This window comes from Kogia breviceps, chromosome 3 (genome assembly GCF_026419965.1).
Source record: "Kogia breviceps isolate mKogBre1 chromosome 3, mKogBre1 haplotype 1, whole genome shotgun sequence".
NCBI lineage: Eukaryota > Metazoa > Chordata > Mammalia > Artiodactyla > Physeteridae > Kogia > Kogia breviceps.
The window spans coordinates 152,054,838-152,072,865 of NC_081312.1; the positions used below are offsets into that span (position 1 = coordinate 152,054,838).

An 18,028-nucleotide genomic window follows, 5' to 3' on the forward strand; every position below is an offset into this window, starting at 1 on the left:
ATCCCCCATTAACAAAAAGCCCGATTCCCCTCCACCTCTGCTGTCTACTGCTCGTTGACTGTCCACACAGTTGCCTGGACTTTGATTCCTGAAATGGTTTTGGTTTCTCCCTACCCTTTAGTCCCCTCCATCAAATCCATCACCAAGGCTTGATGTCTGTTAAACCCCTGCCTTTGAGGGTCCGCTGCCTGGGCCTGACCGTGTTCAGGGCCCTCTTCCTGCACCCTGAGACTGCGGTGGCTGAATGCAGTTAGGCCTCCCTGTCCCAGGACCCTCCACTTCTGGCCAGTCCACCCTATGCTACTGGAGATTCGTCTCACCAGATCATCACTTTGATCATGTCACTCTCTCTGTGGAGAGCTCAAGTCCCTTATCCTGGGTGCCAGGATTCTGTGATCTGACTTTGGCCCCACTTTTCCATTCAGTAAACAGAAGCCCCAAGTGTTCTTTGACTGTTTACCACCTCCCAGCACAGTGCTAGCCCCTGGGATAGAACAGCTGGATGATGATGATTTAATTCTTAAGGCAGTGGGCACCCACCAAGAAGGAACTGTCTCAGTAGTCAGCGAAGTCCAGCTCAGTGCTGAGCTTGCCCCGGAGTAGAAGGGAGGTGCACACCTTAGTGTAGTTCTGAGAGGAGCTCAGCCTGAGAGAGACAGACACCTGTGTGAAACCAAACAGGCCATTTACTGGACATTTGCTGCGTGTCAGGACTTGGCTAAGAGTTTATGTGTGTTACCAGATTTAATCTTCATAATAGCATTCTAGGTAGGCTTTACTATTTTTAGGAACTGAAACTTCGATTTTTGATGTATTTTTGATAAGAAATATCTGTGTTAAGTGAATATTTTTTGTTTCCATTGGTGACTGGAAAACTTACAGGCAACTCTGTTATCTAAGCAAAGTCATTGGCTAAGTTGTCCTCCATTTGCTGGACTGTCCAGCTCTGGCTGACATGGCTTCTTACACCTTGACCTGGGATCTGGCAGCCACCCACTCTGTTCAGAAAGGATTGGAGGAGAAAATCCTGAATATGTGTTTTGAAGTGCTGATTGATTGACTGAATCGGTCTCCCATATTTTCCCTCTTTTTATATAACAGCTCTGTTGAGAGAGAATTCACATGCCATACGCTCCATCCATTTGAAGTATACAGTTCAGTGGTGGTTGGTATGTTCACAGAGTTTCGCAAGTAGCACCTCAGTCAGCTTCCCATATTTCTCTTGATAGTGAGCTTCAGAAGTCACTCTTAGACCTGTCTGCTGAAGCCTTATCTGGTGGCTGCATGGGGCTGTGGATGTGGAGGACAGGCTCCAGATTCCTGCCCAGGGATCCCTGTCTAGTCCTTGCCCAATTCGGGCACAGGCCACTCTCCCCTCAGAACTTTAGTGAGGAAGGCCCGCACCTCCCTTCTGCTCCAGGGCAAGTAAGCACCTAGCTGGGCTCCTGGGCTGTTTTTTAATTTAGTCCTTTCTTGGCGCCCATTGTTTTCAGAAGGACCTCAGGAAGCCTCAGTAACCATCCTTTGCTTCTGTCAGTGTCCTGGTTTCTCTTGTATCCACTTTCCCAGAGGAGTCTGAAGATGAGATTTTACCATTAGCATTTGCATGCAGGTCACCACGCCCCAAGCATAGATTTCAGAATTGACTTTGCCTAAGAGTATGGACAGGAGACTTGAGCTAGGCTGCCATGGTGTTCCCCTTCCCACCTGGGTCAGCTTTAGTTCCTGTGGGACTCTGGAAGGTCTAGAAGGGTATGAAACACCCTAGGAGTTCAAGGTCCTACAGTGGGTTTTAGGGATTTTTCTAGCTTAAGGACCTTGGTGACTCTTGGAGAAATTCAGAATGTTTTAGGTGGTCACAAAAAATCCAGCTCGGTCCCACGCTTCTCTCCACCACCCTCAGAGTAGGGGAGCCACCTGTAGCCCCTGTTTACTCACTGTGGTCATAGCCTGGGCATACCTGCTCTCCCATTTCAGTTCCATTCTGAAATGGCAGCTCTGGCTTTTAAGGTCTCACTTGGTTATTCTGCCTGAGCCCAGTCCTGGCTGTTACCTCATCATCCCCACCCTACCTGCAGAGGGTACACGAGACAGAGGGTGGCCACTTCTCTGCCCCAGTCTGAGACTCTCCCCATCCCAAATGCAGGGGCAGAGGCCACGCTTCCCCTCTCCGCCGCAGCAGGTAGGAGTTGTGAGAGGAGGAACCTGGACGAGAACGAGTGCTCCTCATTCATGGGCCCAGGGCCTCTCTTGCCAGCAGAAAGCCACTAAAAACATATGACCATTTAGACTGTGGTGACCTGGCTTTTGTTGTCGGTCTAGGAGGAGATGGACTTGGGAGGTTGAGAAAGAATTGTCAGATTACCCAAAATTGCCTTTGGGGTTGGGATGATTTTATTATCTTAATAGCTTTAGTGGCCGTGGTAAAGGAGTGGAAGCCTGAGGTGGAAAATGCTCTTGGGTTTATGTTTTGAACACAATGTATAATGATGCCTACATTCCATTTATAGGAATGGCAAGGAATTTGCTCTGCCAAAGAGAAAAACGGAGATAATGTACAACAAAATGTGAAGATACTACCTGTCATTGGACAGGGAGGGTAAGTGGAAAAAACAAGTACTTCAATCAACATACCATGTTCAGCTTATTGCAAAATTTGCTTTGAATACTTAAGTAAGTTGAGAACTGCATGCAGAAATGTATAAGAAAGACTTGTAACAAGGTCAGGTACCATCAAAGAACGGCCTTCCAGGGTGGCTTCCTCATGGTCACAGCCTGACCCTCCAGCTGGTGACCCAGAGCCGCCAGACTCTGACCCAGAGCCGCCAGACTCCGACAGTCTTAAGCTCTGTGAGCACATAAAAGACTAAAGTATTTAAATCTGAATGCCGCTTTACTGAGCTGTGTGCTAAGAACACTCACTGGTGGACTCCCTATGTTTAAAAGATTTTTATCTAATTTGATAGCCTATGTGTTATTTCTGCACAGAACTATCAAATTAGATTAAAGTATTTTAGGGGCTTCCCTGGTGGCGCAGTGGTTGAGAGTCCGCCTGCTGATGCAGGGGACACGGGTTCGTGCCCCGGTCTGGGAAGATCCCACGTGCCGCGGAGCGGCTGGGCCTGTGAGCCATGGCCACTGAGCCTGCGCGTCCGGAGCCTGTGCTCCGCAACGGGACAGGGCACAACAATGAGAGGCCCACGTACCGCAAAAAAAAAAAAAAAAAGTATTTTAAATACTCTCATTTATGGAAATGCATATGAAACAGATGTGACCACAGATTGGAAGGGGAGCCTGAAAATGTCATATGGTTTGTCTCAGAATCTATCTTAAATAATACGAACAGTGGAAAATTATGAATGTGAATTGTAGAATACCCAACGATAAAATACACAACATTAGAAATGATGATCATAGAAAATTAAATTATAGGGGAAAATGTTTTCAATAAATGCAAAAGTCAAAATGTAAAATCATACCTAGTGTATGCTCTCAGTCATGAAAATGAAAGAAGGACAAAAAGACCAGGAGGAGGTATAGCGATGATGGTTGTAACAACTGCTGCTGTCCATGAGCCCTTCCCTCCCTGGGCAGGCTCTCAGTGCCTGGTAGATGTCACTTCATTTCCTCCTGGCCACAGCCCCGTGATGTCGGCACTGTGACCGTCTCTGTTTGACAGATGAGGAACCTGAGGCTTAGAGAGGTGAGGCTTGGCCCATAGTCCGGCCGCCAGCGCTCAGCGGAGCTAGGCTGCAGACCTCTGTGTTGACCGCGTGGCTCACGTGCTTGGTCACCAGGCTCTGCTGCCAGCTGGCGATTGCCTCAGGGAGACGGCTCTGTGTGGGCTCTCTGTTCTGATTCTCTGCCTTTTTATGGCCTTTCCAAATTTAGGGGGGATAACTGTAGGGATTGGATTATCAAGGGGAAAAGCTGAAAAATCAAAGGAACAATAAATAAGTGAGGAGAGTCAGCATCTTCTGAGATAAGCCCCGGTTGCTTTGTTCTAGACTCACACATTCAGCCCCAGTGTGGCCTGTGGCTGTTTCCATGAATGACTGTGAGCAGGTTGTTTGTTGAAACTTGAAGAAGAGCATCAATAGAAAGGGTTGTGAAAATGAAAACATGTTAAGGAATTAAAGGCTTTGGGTTGGTTAACATATAGTACATTTTAAAAACCTAGGGGGCTTCCCTGGTGGCACAGTGGTTGAGAGTCCGCCTGCCGATGCAGGGGACACGGGTTCGTGCCCCGGTCCGGAAAGATCCCACATGCCGCGGAGCGGCTGGGCCTGTGTGCCATGGCCTCTGAGCCTGCGCATCCGGAGCCTGTGCTCCGCAACGGGAGAGGCCACAACAGTGAGAGGTCCGCGTACCGCAAAAAAAAACACTAGGTATTTTTTATTGTGTATTGTGATGACTCAGAAGAATTTTGTTGTTTTTACTGAAGAGTCAACTTCTCTTCTACAGAGACACCAGAGAATGCTTGTAGACTCTTGTTTGTTTATTGGTGGCCTTGGCCACACACAATAGAACTGCTCTCTTCCAAGCATTGTATGTATTGTGAAAGAGAGATGCTCCTTTCATAATGAGAAATTAGCTAGATATCCACCAGAATAGAGAGCCAGGAGAGAAATAATACATTGTTTTCTACTTGCAGAAAAATTAGACACTATGTGTCCATTGTCAGAGCATGCAATGGCAACAATAAGGTATGTAAGGAGAGCCCTTGGGACCCCAGGGACCCAGCAAGATTTCCCTTACTGTATAACTAGGCACTCAGAACTAATGGCTTCTAAAATTCATTTTTAGGCTACGAAAATAGCTGAATGTGTTCAGTCTGACACTCATACAGGTATGGTGCCCCATATTCATTCTTAGGGTTCACTGAGCTTTTGAAAAAATAAAAAAATAAAAACAGGCCCTGCCTCTGACGAGCTTGTCTGTTGCGTAGGTGGGACTGTATTTTCCTACCACCGTGGCAGCATTTCTCTCCCTGACTCCCAGGCTGGTTTATGAGTCAAGGGACCCGAGCACAGGTGGGCGATCTGACAGGTGTCCTGGGGTGGGTCTCAGCCTGTGGGGAGAGAACTGGTCACCTCCAGTGCATGAACTTATGTGAAGATGTGTTGAGTGGCATGTGGTTCGTTGGCATGATCTGTGCTCGAAGAGGCAACTGTATTGGTATCAGACTATAGTGCTTTAGCAGGGATGCTTTCACCACGAGCCTACAGGGAGGTAGGTGGACCCCATCAGACCTGCCTCACGTCGTATCCGTCTCGTGAGGACTTGATGTGCTTTGGACACCATCCGCTCACCCCATGTCTACGTGACTGCAGATGTTTTTCCCTGGCCTGGAATCACCTGTTTCCTTCCAGCGTATGTCGTGGCTTTAGCAAGCCACTTTCCTACTCTGGCGGTTACCTGTGATTGTGTAGGTCCTCTCCGGCTCCGTGCCAGAGGCTCTCCATCCAGCCTGTGTGGACCCTTTACAGCTCCCTGACATGCCCAGGCAGCTCTCTGGTTGCCCAGCTGGTCTGTAAGAGCCTCCAAGGAGAAGACTTTGTCTTCCATCCCTTCAGCTGTTGATGTGCTTTCAGCAGTACCGGAACAGTTCACTCATTCATTCTAGGAATGTTTCCCACATGTTTTTCTGAGTGTTTATTGTGTACAAGGCACTGTGCTGAGTGCTTAACTTACGGTGTATTTAGTTGAAGACTTGCAGTAACTCAGAGGGGTAGACGCTTAATAGATGAAGTTCCCTTTTTACAGATAAGGAAACTGAAAGGCTACATAATTTGCCCAGGGATATCCATCTAGGAAGTGGTAGAGTTGGCACTCAAATCCAGGTGGCCAACTCCACAAGCTCTGAAGCACATGCTGGAACAGTTCTTGTGGGCACCCCAAGAGTAATCAGGCTTTAATCTGAAAAGAGGAGAGACATTGACACAAAGGGACACATGGCAAGTGATAAGAAGTGATCATTAGTGGGTGAGAAAGGCAGAGGAAGAGGGGGGAGATCCAGACAGGGAGAGGCGGATTTGAGTAAGAAGATGGGTGTGAGAGGAAAAGCATTCCAGAAATAAATACAGTTACTGAACAGGGAAAGTAGAGTGTGTTCTAGAAAGAGCAAGAGCAGGGTTAGAATTCTGACTGGTATCAAAAAGGTCAGTGTGGAAAGGAGTTGGGATCGTGAAGGATCCTTAGATGCTAGGTGGGAAATTAGGGTTTTCATCGGTAGGCAGTGGCAGTTTGAGGCTTTTTGAGCAAGGGAATAGTATAATGACAGCTGAGCTCTAAGAAGCTTTTCGAGCCTGTATGTAACAGATTACATGGAAGGAGGGACCAGAGATGATAATACCTGCGTTGCCATCGTGTAGAGGAGAGAAAACAGGCTAGGGCATAATTCATCCAAAACAGTGCACAGGCACCACGTGCCAGGCCAAATGACTGTCTCGGCTTGGCGAAGCCTGCGTTCTGTGCTTCTTAGTAGGGGGATGGGTAGCACAGGGGAGGAGGAGGGGGTCCGGAAAGGCCTTGCCAGCAACGTGCCATGTTCCGGGTCAGATGGTGCGGAGCAGGGCTTCAGCGTATTTTACAGGTGTTCTGGTGCGCTGCCAGGGCGGGGGCTGGGCAGACCTGAAAGGAGTGTTACTCTGGAGCTGGAGAAAGTGAGCTTTCTCGGGCTCAGGAGGAGGGAGCTCCCTGTGTGCGAGGCCACAGGGAGCCCACGGTTGGGCAGCGGCTGGAGGCTTGGCAGTGTGGAGTCGGTGAGACCCCGAGGCTGGGGGAGGGGGTGTCCCAGTGCAGAGCAGACCCTCCTCAAAGGCTTGGACGGTTGAGAGTGTCTGAGAAAGTTCTCTGAAAGGCTGTTCCCAGCAGAGTGACTTTGGGGCAAGTCATGCAAGAAACCTGGTTCTCAGCTTCCTCGTACCTGAAAGGGAGCTCCTCCCGGGGGACCACGGTGTTGGTGTTGGGATGGAGGCTGCCCGTTCACGGGGCTGCAGGATGGTTCCTGCTCCTCACGGCTTCTCCAGGGTCTCCTGGATTTGCCCATCAGGCCAAGGAAACCCTGCTAACCTTCCTCTCCTAAAAAGATGGGCAGTGCATTTGGGAAGGATCGCATTTTCTGGAACAGGAAGCTGAGCACAGACACGTGAAGTCGTGGGCAGTAATGAGCCCGAGCCCAGCTCGGAGGCCAAGGCCTGTTGAGCGTTCCCTCCTGCGGCACACGGCTGCCTCAGGTCTCGGGTCACTCGTGGGTGTGGAGCCCTCTCGAGGCAGGAGGGCCTGTGTGCGGGCTCCTTCAGGCTGTGGGCTGGTTGGGAGGTCAAGGTCACCCTGCCGCGAGCCCCTCGGCCCTCCCTGCAGGAGCAGCAGCCGGCTTGAAGAACCAGCTGCAGAGCTCTGCAGGGACTCAGAGGAAGAGCTGTGGGCTGAACACGGCTGTCTGTCGGGAGCAGGAAGGTCTCTGGTCTTGCCATAGGGGAGACACTTAAATGCTGAGTAGAAGTTCAAGCCTGCTTCGCCTCCCTCCACTCCTGCCACAGCCCTGGCCTTGGGACACGTTACTCCTTGCTTACCTCCAGCCAGCTCTGCCCCGTCTGCGCAGGCAGTGTCCTCCTCCAGGAAGTGCCTTCCTCCTCTGCCGGTCTCCAGCTGCAAAACATGGCTCATCTCCTCTTTGCCCCCCTCCCAGAGGAGACCTGCCCCTTCCTCCTGGGGCTTCTTTTGCTCTCCAGCATCATGACTGTCACTCTTAGTTCACCTGCGTTTGTTCCCCTCCGGACTACCCCCTTTGAGGGCATGGACCCTATCATATTCATCTTCACATCCCTAGCGCATGGCTTAGAGCCTGACACGTTAGGTAGGTGCTCAGTAAATGTTTGTTGAGTTCCCTCGTGTCATTCACAGCTGGTGAGGAAGTCAGTCAAGTCAGTAAAGCAGGTGGTTACCAGCAATGTTGGGGGTGAGGCATTAGGGCAGGATTTCCCAGAGGTGATGATACCTGAGCCGCATCTTACCTGCATCTTCAAAGAGGATCGAGAGTTAACCAGGTGAAGGAGGCGTCAAGGGAGGAGTGTGTTCCTAGGTGGGGGTAAGCAAGTTTGCACCAAGGCAGAGAGGTTTGGGAGGTGAACTAGCACATCATAAATAGTTCGTGATGGCTGGAGAGAGGAGGTCCAGATATCACAGGACTCTGGGTGCCACACTGGGGAATTTAAATCTGAACCTAAACACAGTGATGAACCATTAAAATGTTTTAATTGGGAGAGTGATCTGATCAGATTTTTGTTTCAGAAGGATCACTTGGCTGCCTGTGGAGAATGGGTCGAAGTGGGCAAGGTTGGGGCTGGTAGGACCAATGAGGGAGGCTGTCATTATAATCCAGAGGAGGATGACAGGTGTCTGAGCCAGGACAGGGACAGAACAGGGGTAGATTAAAGAGGTATTTAGGAGGTCGAATCCATAGATTTATCTGACCACTTGCGGGCAAGGAACAAGGAGGAGTCATGGATGACTTGTCTCCAACTTAAGCAAAAAGGTAGATGCCGTTCAGCAACCTGGGATAAGCAGTGATTTAGGAGAAGATACTGAGTTCATTTGGATAGTGAGCTCGTTTGAAGTTCCTGAGGGTGTCCAGATGGAGGTGACGAGTGGCCAGTTAAGATGTAAGTCTGGAGCTCAGGAGAATGGCCTGGGATTAAGACAGCAACACAGGAATTAGGAAAAGCTGTAGAAAAGAATGAGGTCTCCTGAGGAGATTGCGTCGTCTGAGAGGGAGAGCTAAGAGGACTGAACCTTTGGGAACACCAGGGGTGCTGAGGAAGAGAGAATGAATCATGATGGAAACTAGTAAGGAACAATAAGAGATGCAAGGAAAGCCAGCGTTGGACTTGTGCAAACCAGGAGTCTCCAGGAAGTATGATCAGTTGTGTCTAGTACCACAAGTCAGGTAAGAACTGAATTGTGTCCTTCCGTTATAGCAACAGGGATGTCATCAGTGACCTTGACAAGGTCACTGCCAGTGCCCACATGGAAGAGAAGGTAGCAGATAGCAAGTGGAGAAGGTTCTGGATGGTGGGGAGGAGTACCAAGGGCCTGCCTTTGGATCCTGTTTGTGAGCAGGAATCCAGATGAGGAAGCCGGGAGAAGGCAGAGAAGACAGAAGAAGCTGCAGGCGTGGAGAGCTGAGCTCGAGCGCCAGCTGTGTGCTCACTCGTCTGCACAGCGGCTCCCAGTTTCCTCATCTGTGAAATGGCGACAGGTTGGAGAGGGTTGCCACCACGTGTGACACCCGGCAGGTGCACAGAGGAGGGCACGAGAAGGAAGGTCAACTTTGCCTTGTCATTGATTGGCGTGGAGTGAGGGAGAGAGGAGTCCAAGACAAGCCCTGTTTGGGCCTCGAAACGCAGTGGTGCCATCCACGGGAAGAGGGGGCAGGGAAGTACACCCCAGACTAGTGCTCCTGTACTACCCTCCCAAAGAGAGGCACATTCTTCCCGGGGACATTTTAGAGCTTGTATTGTAGAAAAAAATACCAAAAAGATTTTTTATTTTTTCCTCTGGGGCGAGGGTGGATGGAGATCAAAATTTTCCCACCACTTTATTCAATTACATAGAAATATAATAGGTGAAATTCTCTTGAGTTCATTTTCTGCTAGTTTTTGCATCATGGGACTCTGTGATTACATAATCTGGAAACTGAAAAGCACTACTTTATGACTGTACCAGGTGGCACATTTTGAGAAAGTCAGCCTCCCTTAAAACGTAATTGTTCATAAGGCTTCATCTCTGTGCACTCCGTTGATTTTTGTGGCATCCTAAATGGTATTCTAATTCTTAAATTTTGTTTTTTAAAACTTTTATATTGGTAAGTTTCCTAATAGGTTGTTAAAATCCCTTTGCAGAGGTAATTTATAATTTAATTGTTTCCACAGATAATCAGTCAGGCAAACATAACGACAGGAGAAAAAGCTCACTAGATGTCAGAACTGCTGCCTCTCGAACAAGCAAAGGTAGGTGACAAAGACAAGAGGGAGAAGGCATGGTCCTGTGAGTGTTGAACCCATCGAGACGTGTGACACTACCTCCCCAGTCTTATCTCTGGGTCACTGCCCGCCTCCAGCTCAGGAGAGGGAAGGGGACCCTCTAGCAGTCTGTGTCCATTTCTCCCTCACCCCCAACTCCTTTGCCAGTGGGTTCCATTCTGACCCTTTTGACGGAGTCAGGGAATAAAGAAAAAAAAAAAGATACATTTTACCATCTGTTCTCCAGTTGATTTTCTTTTTTAAAAAAAAAAATTAATTATTTTTTTATTTTTGGCTGAGTTGGGTCTTCGTTGCTCTGCACGGGCTGTTCTCTGGTTGCAGCAAGCGGGGACTACTCTTCGTTGCGGTGCACGGGCTTCTCACTGCAGTGGCTTCTCTTGTTGTGGAGCACGGGCTCTAGGCACACCGGGCCTTCAGTGGTTATGGCACGTGGACTGTAGAGCGCAGGCTCAGTAGTTGTGGCACATGGGCTTAGTTGCTCCGTGGCATATGGGATCTTCCCAGACCAGGGATCGAACCCATGTCCCCTGCATTGTCAGGCGGATTCTTAACCACTGCGCCACCAGGGAAGTCCTCTAGTTGATTTTCTAAACTGTAACAGCAGATGTCAGTTTATCTGTTGTAATTTTATGAGTAATGCATTTGGAAGTTCTCAACGATATATCCCATTGTGGGTTGCAATTTGCCATGGAAGCTTACCTTTTGGTGGGGAAGTAAGCTGCATTTGGGGATGTGAAAGACTTTTCATAAGCAAATATTATTTAAGTTCTAAGAGGAATATAATGTTTTAATGGTTATGTAGATATGTGGCCTGAATGATCTAGGAGTTTTAAAAATGCAATGAAAATTATAGATAGTGTGGAGGTAAATATTACTGCTAGCTATGTACTTTCTTCGACTCAGAGATGAATTGGGAAGCATAGGGAGCTGATTGTTACTAGATAAACAGCGAAAACTTTGCAGATGTTACAGTGGAGATCCAGTGTCTCACTTCTCTCATGGGTTTGTTGTGAGGATCGGAAGATATGCTGTGTGTCCCTTGCACTGGAAGGATGAAACGGATCCCACCCCTGCTGCAAGGGCAGAGAGCAAAGTGGTGTTACAGGGAAGAGTGTGGACTTTGGCCTCAGCATTGCTTTGATTCATGTCCCAGCTTCATCTACTTTCTGTGCAACCTTGGGGGTAGACGTTTGTGCTTCCATTTCCTCCTCATCATATGGGGGTCATTATGCTGTCCACAGAGGACCACGTAAGGATGAAATGAGTGAGCATGGTGCCTGGCCGGGGTCGTGGCAGCAGCCGTCACCATCCTCACTGTGGCCCTCATGGTCACGGCCCTCGGGCACAGCAGAGCAGAGGCGAGGTCACTCGTGCCCCAAACTGTCTTTACTGCCACACTCTGACTTCTGTTCATCCTTTGGATTACTTTGTCTATTTCTGTACTTTTGAGAGTTAAACACTTTTCTTTTAATGTTTGTGAGGGTTTTTTTTGTTTTTGTGTGTGTGTGTGTGATATGCGGGCCTCTCACTGTTGTGGCCTCTCCCGTTGCGAAGCACAGGCTCCAGACGCGCAGGCTCAGCGGCCATGGCTCACGGGCCCAGCTGCTCTGCGGCATGTGGGATCTTCCCGGACCGGGGCACGAACCCGTGTACCGTGCATCGGCAGGCGGATTCTCAACCACTGCGCCACCAGGGAAGCCCAATGTTTGTGGGTTTTAACCACTGTTCTTTTTAATTGACTTATAATTTACATATAATACAATTCATATTAAGTGTTGAGTTCAATAGGTTTTGACAGTTCTGTACATTGAACTGTATAGACTGTAACCACCCAGCCCAAAATAGATACAGAAAATACCCACGTGCAGGCCTGCACTTGCACACATGTTTCACCATGCAGAGGCATCCACTGATTTCTTGCACTATAAGTTAATTTGGCCTCTTCTTGTGCTTCATAGAAATGGAGTCGTATAGTATGTGCTCTCTGTGTGTCTGGCATCTTTCACTCATTTTAGTGTTCTTGAGATTCATCCTTGTTGCTAGGTGCTACCATTCTTTTCTGTAGCTTGGTAGTACTCCATTGTATGACTGTGCCACAATTTGCTTATCCATTATCTTATTAATGGCCCTTTGTGTTCATCTTTCCACTTTGGGGCTGTTCAGAGTAAGGCTGCTGTGAATATTTTTATGCAAGTATTTTTTGTATGTGTGGACATGTGTGTTCATCTCCTACCTAGGAGTGGAATTGCTGGGCCTTTGTGTAGCTGCAAACAATTCTCCAGTGTGGGTTGTACCATGTACCATCACTAATCTATGAGAGTTCCAGTTGCTCTGCATCCTCCCACACCTGGTTATACCAGTGTTCTAAACTCTAGCTATTCTACTGGAAGTGGTTTTAACTTTAATTTTCCTGATGACTGATGAGGTTGAGCACCCCTTTCATATGCTTACTGGCCATTGGATATCCTCTTTTGTGACGTGATGTTCAAATATTTTGCCCATTTTTATCATTGGGTTGTTTATCTTTTTCTTGTGGGTTTGTAGGAATTCTTTTTATATTCTAGATATGGATATAAGTATTCCAAGTATACTGTTCTTAGTCTGTGGATTGCTTTTTCACTCTCTTAATGGTCTTTTAATGAACAGAGGTTCTTAATGAATCTTCAAGTTCATTTTATCAGTGTTTTCTGTTATAGCTAGTGCTTTTTTGTGTCCTGTTTAAGAAATCTTTCTCTCTCCCAAGGTCATGAAGAATATTCCCCCATGTTTTCTTCTAGAAGCTTTATTGTTTTATCTTTCACTTTGGGTCTGTGATCCATTTCAAATTAGTTTTTCCACCTAGTGAAGGTAGAGATCAAAGATTAATAGTATCCCCCCCTACTGGGAAACCCAGCTGGCCCATCACCATATTGAAAAACCATTTTTTGTAGTAGTGTCATTATTGTAAACCAGTTGACTATAAATATATGGCCTGTTTCTGGACTCTATTTCATTGTTCTGTTAGTCCTTGCTTGCACTGATACCACGATCAATTAATACAGTCATATGGTAAGTATTGGTATCTGGTAGTATAAAGTTCTTCAAGATTATCTTGGTTATTCTATATAACATTTAGAATCATTTTGTTAGTTTACACACACACAGCTTCTTGGGAGTTTATTTGGGAGTGTCTAAAATCTATAGATCAATTTGGGGAAAATTGAAATCTCAGTAACACTGAGTCTTTCAAAGCATGAACATGCTCTTTGTCTTTATTTAGGTTGTCTTTTATTTTTTTCTCAGCAGTGTTTTGAATTTTCAGTGTATAAATCTTACATATCTTTCCATTAGATTTATTCCTAAATATTGATTTTTATGATGCTGTCATAATGGTGTTTTTTATTTCAGTTTCCAACTGTTGCTAGTATATAGAAATTAACTTTTTGTGTGTTGACCTTGTACCCAGTAACCTTGATAAACTTGCTTATTGATTGTAAGAGTAGTGTTTGTAGATTCTTTCAGACTTTCTGCATACATAGTCATGACAATCTTTATACCTTTTATTTCTTTTTCTTTATTGCATTCACACTATTGTTTGGTCTTTATAAGTATATGTCACTTTCATCATATTTTTAAATGAGTACAGGTCTTTTTATGATATAGTGATAGAATAGTGGTTTTTATTTTTGGTTTAATGACCTTGTTGAGTAAAATGGAAAGATGGCAACCATGTGCTGATCACCAAAATTAGATTTAAGGAGTTTTGTTGGTCTCTGAAATTTAGAGCATATGAGAGCCCCTGAGTGGGTTAATCTTGGTTGTTTCTCCTTGGGCCCCAGTTTGGTAAAATAAGGCTGACGCATCAGGCTGTGGAACTGTCTGTGGTCCTTTAAGACCTTTGGTAAACAGCATTTGGCCTGACAGTGGGGCTTTCAGGGAGAGACACAGAACACTATGTGAATATTTTTTCCTGCCAGTTCACTGCCCAGGCTTCTCCCCACCCCAAAGGAACTGGATCTTGACAGGAGCAACAAAAAATAAACAAACTTTAGAGTCTAAGATTTGCTGCCCGCCTCACTTAAGATATTTACCTAATCCGTCTAGATTAAGCATAACAGTGGAAAGCACCAAAGGATGCGTCGAAAAATTGAACCACAAATTCATGTATTTCAGTTAATTGAGTTGTATTTATTGCTCCCGCCATATATGAAACAAGGAGCCTCTGTGGCATTGTCTTTCAGAACATTTTCACTCCTGGAGAGCAGCAAGCTGAATAATTATAAAGCCTTATTGTTAGAAACACAAAAAGAGGCTAACTGTTTGGCCTTGACTTGCTAGATTGTTTTCTCTCTGGCCTGTGACCTCAGAATTTCAGTCTGTGGGCGCACGTGCATCCTAGTGCCTAGAACTGAAGGAAGCAGAGTTGGTGATGCCAGAATCCCAAGCTTGTTAGGATGGGAAGGAAGCTCAGCGACCAGGTAGTTCTGGTCCTACCCCTTCATTGTGCAGCTGAGCACGCTGGGTGGGGCCTGGAGCAGGAAGGGAGACAGATACCCAAGGCTGTGCACACCCTGATTTCTGTATCACGTGCTCTCTCCACAGTTTCCAGCCAGAGACGACGCTCTTCCATGGCCCGGATACATTCCATGAAGATAGAGGCGCCCATCACCAAGGTGAAACAGTTTGTGGTCGGTCTCCATTGAGCGTGGAAGTCTCTTGTTCTCCTGGCTGATTGTTTTCCGCAAGAAGAACCACCAAGGGACCCACAACAATAATGATGCTCCCCTAGTTGTATGGAGCTGGCTCGTCTGAAGAGAGAGGATGTGTGACATGAGCATTTTAACTAGCCTTAAGTTAGCGTTGAGCCCTACTGCCAGCCTGACTCTCTGGATTGCTTTCCCACTGTCTTTAAGATTATGAAACTTAGGTCTTTTTCTTTCCATATTATAGGCAATCAATATTATCAGTGCTGCCCAGGAAAGCAGTCCCATGCCTGTGACAGAAGCCTTAGATCGTGTGCTGGAAATTCTAAGAACCACTGAATTATATTCACCACAGTTCGATGCTAAGGACGATGATCCTCATGCCATTGACCTTGTTGGGGGCTTAATGTCTGTAAGTATATTTGACCAGGCTGCTGGCTAGATCCTGCTGTTCTCATTTGTTTTCTCAGAGGTTATTTGTTTATGTGCTGGCCTACACAGCACTCTTTGTGTGGGGGGCTCAGTCAAGGCTTAAGCCCTCCATTGCTGCCCTCTGGCCAAGCCATCACCCACCTGCTGCCTACCGCCCAGGGGGACGTCAGCTTGAAGCAGAGAAGGGAGGAGCACATTCTAGACAGCTAGCTAGTTTTAAGATTTTGAAAACTGGGGCAGAAAAGAAAAATTTATGAAATATTCCATACCATATTACAAAACAGAATGACTGTATATGTCTAAAGAGGCACCAGGGGGACTTCCCTGGTGGTCCAGTGGTTAGCACTCTGTGCTTCCATTGCAGAGGGCACGGGTTTGATCCCTGGTCCAGGAACTAAGATTCCCACAAGCCGCACAGCGTGGCCCTCACCCCGCCCCCCCTAAAAAAAAAGAGGCACCAGTGAATGGGGCATGGTTTCCCTCTAGAGCATCCTATACAGATTTGGTGACTTCATGGGAAAGAAGGCCTTGGAACCATTTCATTGGAAGGCGGCTTTATACCATGGGCTCTTGAGGGGTGTAGATGCCTCCTCCACCTCATCTAGTATAGAGGCCTTCCAGGGGAAGAACAACTTTGTGGAATACAGATCATTCCATTGCCATCTGTCACCTTTTTTGTCTTGGTGACAAAATTCAGAAGTAAAAATTCACCCCCCCCTTAATTCCTGCTTTCTAAAGTCACTTGATTTCATAAAAATAAGGTTTTAAGCAATAATCAGATGGGTACAGGGTTCCCAGCGATGATGATGTCTAGTTGTGGTCTTGTCTGTTTGAGACAGAGGCTCCTCCAGCCTGTAGGTGAGGGGGTGGGGAGAAAGGATGAGGGGCGGGGAGGGATAGTGCCCGGGGGGTGAGGGGTGAAGAGAGGCAGGGTGGGGAGAAAGCACTGCAGGGCTGAGGAGAGGGGCCGCTCAGGGGCTTGGGGTGGAGCAAGGATCCTTAGAGAGCAGGGAAGAATCTAGTTTTCCTGAGGAAGGCTGGTGTCCACGAGTGTTGAGGAGGGTGGCAGGAAATGGGGGGAAAGGGTTGAGGGCAGAGGGGCGTCATCTCGGGGTCCTGAGTGCCAGCAGGACGCTGGGCTCTGGGGCGTCTCCCAAGCTCGCCATCCTGGTGATGCCCCTACCCCTGAGTTGAGCAGGTCCTTCCAGCGTCAGGCTGTGTGCTCCTGGGTGAGTGGCCGCAGAGGTGATCACAGGGAAGCCTCGGCATGCATCGATGGAGAGGGCTGCCCGCAGTGTCCTCTGGGACCCGCTGTCCTGGGGTTTTCAAGGAGTAAAGAATAGTTGTGACTTCCCTTTCTCTTGTTTCCTTGATTTTTATCAGGATGTTTTTCGAAGACCATCCAGGAATGAGTATGTTCTTTCAACAAAAAGTAAGTTCTCCTTTATAGTTTTTTGGACAACTGTTACTATTATAATAGCCATGCTTAAGTGATGAAAATAAATTTTTCAGATAAAAGTTTTAAGATAATTTTTTTTATCAGTAAGAAGTTTTTTGGTATATCATCAAAAATGAGAAACAAAGCAACTGTCCCCTGAAGCAGAACTGTTCTCCCTAAGGAACAGTTAATGCTGTAAAGCCTATTAATTTTGTTCTCCAAATCACATCACTTTGCAGACCTTCAACAGGTTTCCAGCAGTGTCATCACCCCCACCTCCCTTCACGACGTCCCATCACAGATAACTCAGGCCATGGAAAATGAGGAATCCTGGGACTTTGATATTTTTGAACTGGAGGCTGCCACTCATAAAAGGTGAGTCCATGTGGAGCTCGGCAGACAAGAGAGCTTGATTCCAAGGGCCGGTGTGGAGAAAGCCACCCAAGGAGTATGGTTTCTGCACAGAGCCAGTCCCTGATCAGGGAGGAGGCTCAGGAAAGTGCAGCAGGGCAGCAGGTGCCCTGAGTCACCAGGGCCTAGGCCTCAACGAGGGGATCAGTGAGAAGCCAAGGGGAGTCTGCCTGGTTGTGACTTCTGCAGAGAGAGCAAGCATGAAATTGAGCAAGTGATTTAACCTCTCCAAATAGCGGAGGTTTTTTCCCTGTAAAATATGGTTAATAATTTCTCCTGTAGGTAGTGATATGTTGAGATAGCAGCAAAGAGCCCCACTCAGAGCCTAGAACTAAAAATTAGAAATACACAAACATACACATTGATAAGAGCTATCCCCAGATCTTGGTTGCTGTTTTGGTGACAGGCATGGGGACACCCCAAACTCCAGTCATCCTGATCTGAGTGTGGTCACTGAGAGGAGGGTGGGATTGGGATTTTACCTTCAATTTTGTACCTTGCTGGAGAAGCATGGTCAACCAAAGGCATGTGGTTGGCTTGGCACACAGGAAAGGGTGTCCGGGCCTGATGCCAGCCAGTGTTAACCTTCAGGAGGGTGAGGTCTGGACCCTGGCAGACAGAAGGCCATTGCAGGAGAGGTGTGCTCTGCTGGCCATGGGATAACTCGTCAGGTCTCATCCCAGTCTGGGTGACGGTCCCCAAGCCAGCCCCTACCCTTGGCTCACGCTCACAGTGAGTCAACCTTCTAAAACATTCTGCGTCCAGGTACCCCACACAGCCAAGGACTGTAGAAAAGAATATTCCCGTGGCAAACAGAGCTTTGGGTACCTGGTTTACATACTGGTACGTTGTATTTGTGTGAACTGGGACAAGGCAGGTCTGTTCAAGTCCTGTGAGCCCGACCACTTCTGGATGCTGCCTCAGCAGAGCCAAGTTTCTTGATCTTCCAAGCAAAGGCCAGATGCTGGATGAAGGTGACTTCTCAAGGAAGGGCCTGATTTGGTGGCCAGTGTGTCACC

At 47.4% G+C, this 18,028-nt stretch overlaps 1 protein-coding gene across 3 annotated transcripts in view; it reads left to right on the forward strand.

Annotated features, from left to right (window-relative positions):
• PDE8A (phosphodiesterase 8A) overlaps positions 1 to 18,028 on the forward strand; it is a 143,875-nt gene that overhangs the window by 102,156 nt on the left and 23,691 nt on the right. For all 3 annotated transcript variants that reach the window (XM_067029979.1, XM_059057286.2, XM_059057283.2), the window contains 8 exons: positions 2,511 to 2,599; positions 4,655 to 4,706; positions 4,807 to 4,849; positions 9,936 to 10,013; positions 14,628 to 14,698; positions 14,976 to 15,140; positions 16,544 to 16,592; positions 16,838 to 16,973. In XM_067029979.1, coding sequence (XP_066886080.1) covers positions 2,511 to 2,599; positions 4,655 to 4,706; positions 4,807 to 4,849; positions 9,936 to 10,013; positions 14,628 to 14,698; positions 14,976 to 15,140; positions 16,544 to 16,592; positions 16,838 to 16,973 — 683 coding nt within the window. The remainder of the gene's footprint in view (positions 1 to 2,510; positions 2,600 to 4,654; positions 4,707 to 4,806; positions 4,850 to 9,935; positions 10,014 to 14,627; positions 14,699 to 14,975; positions 15,141 to 16,543; positions 16,593 to 16,837; positions 16,974 to 18,028) is intronic.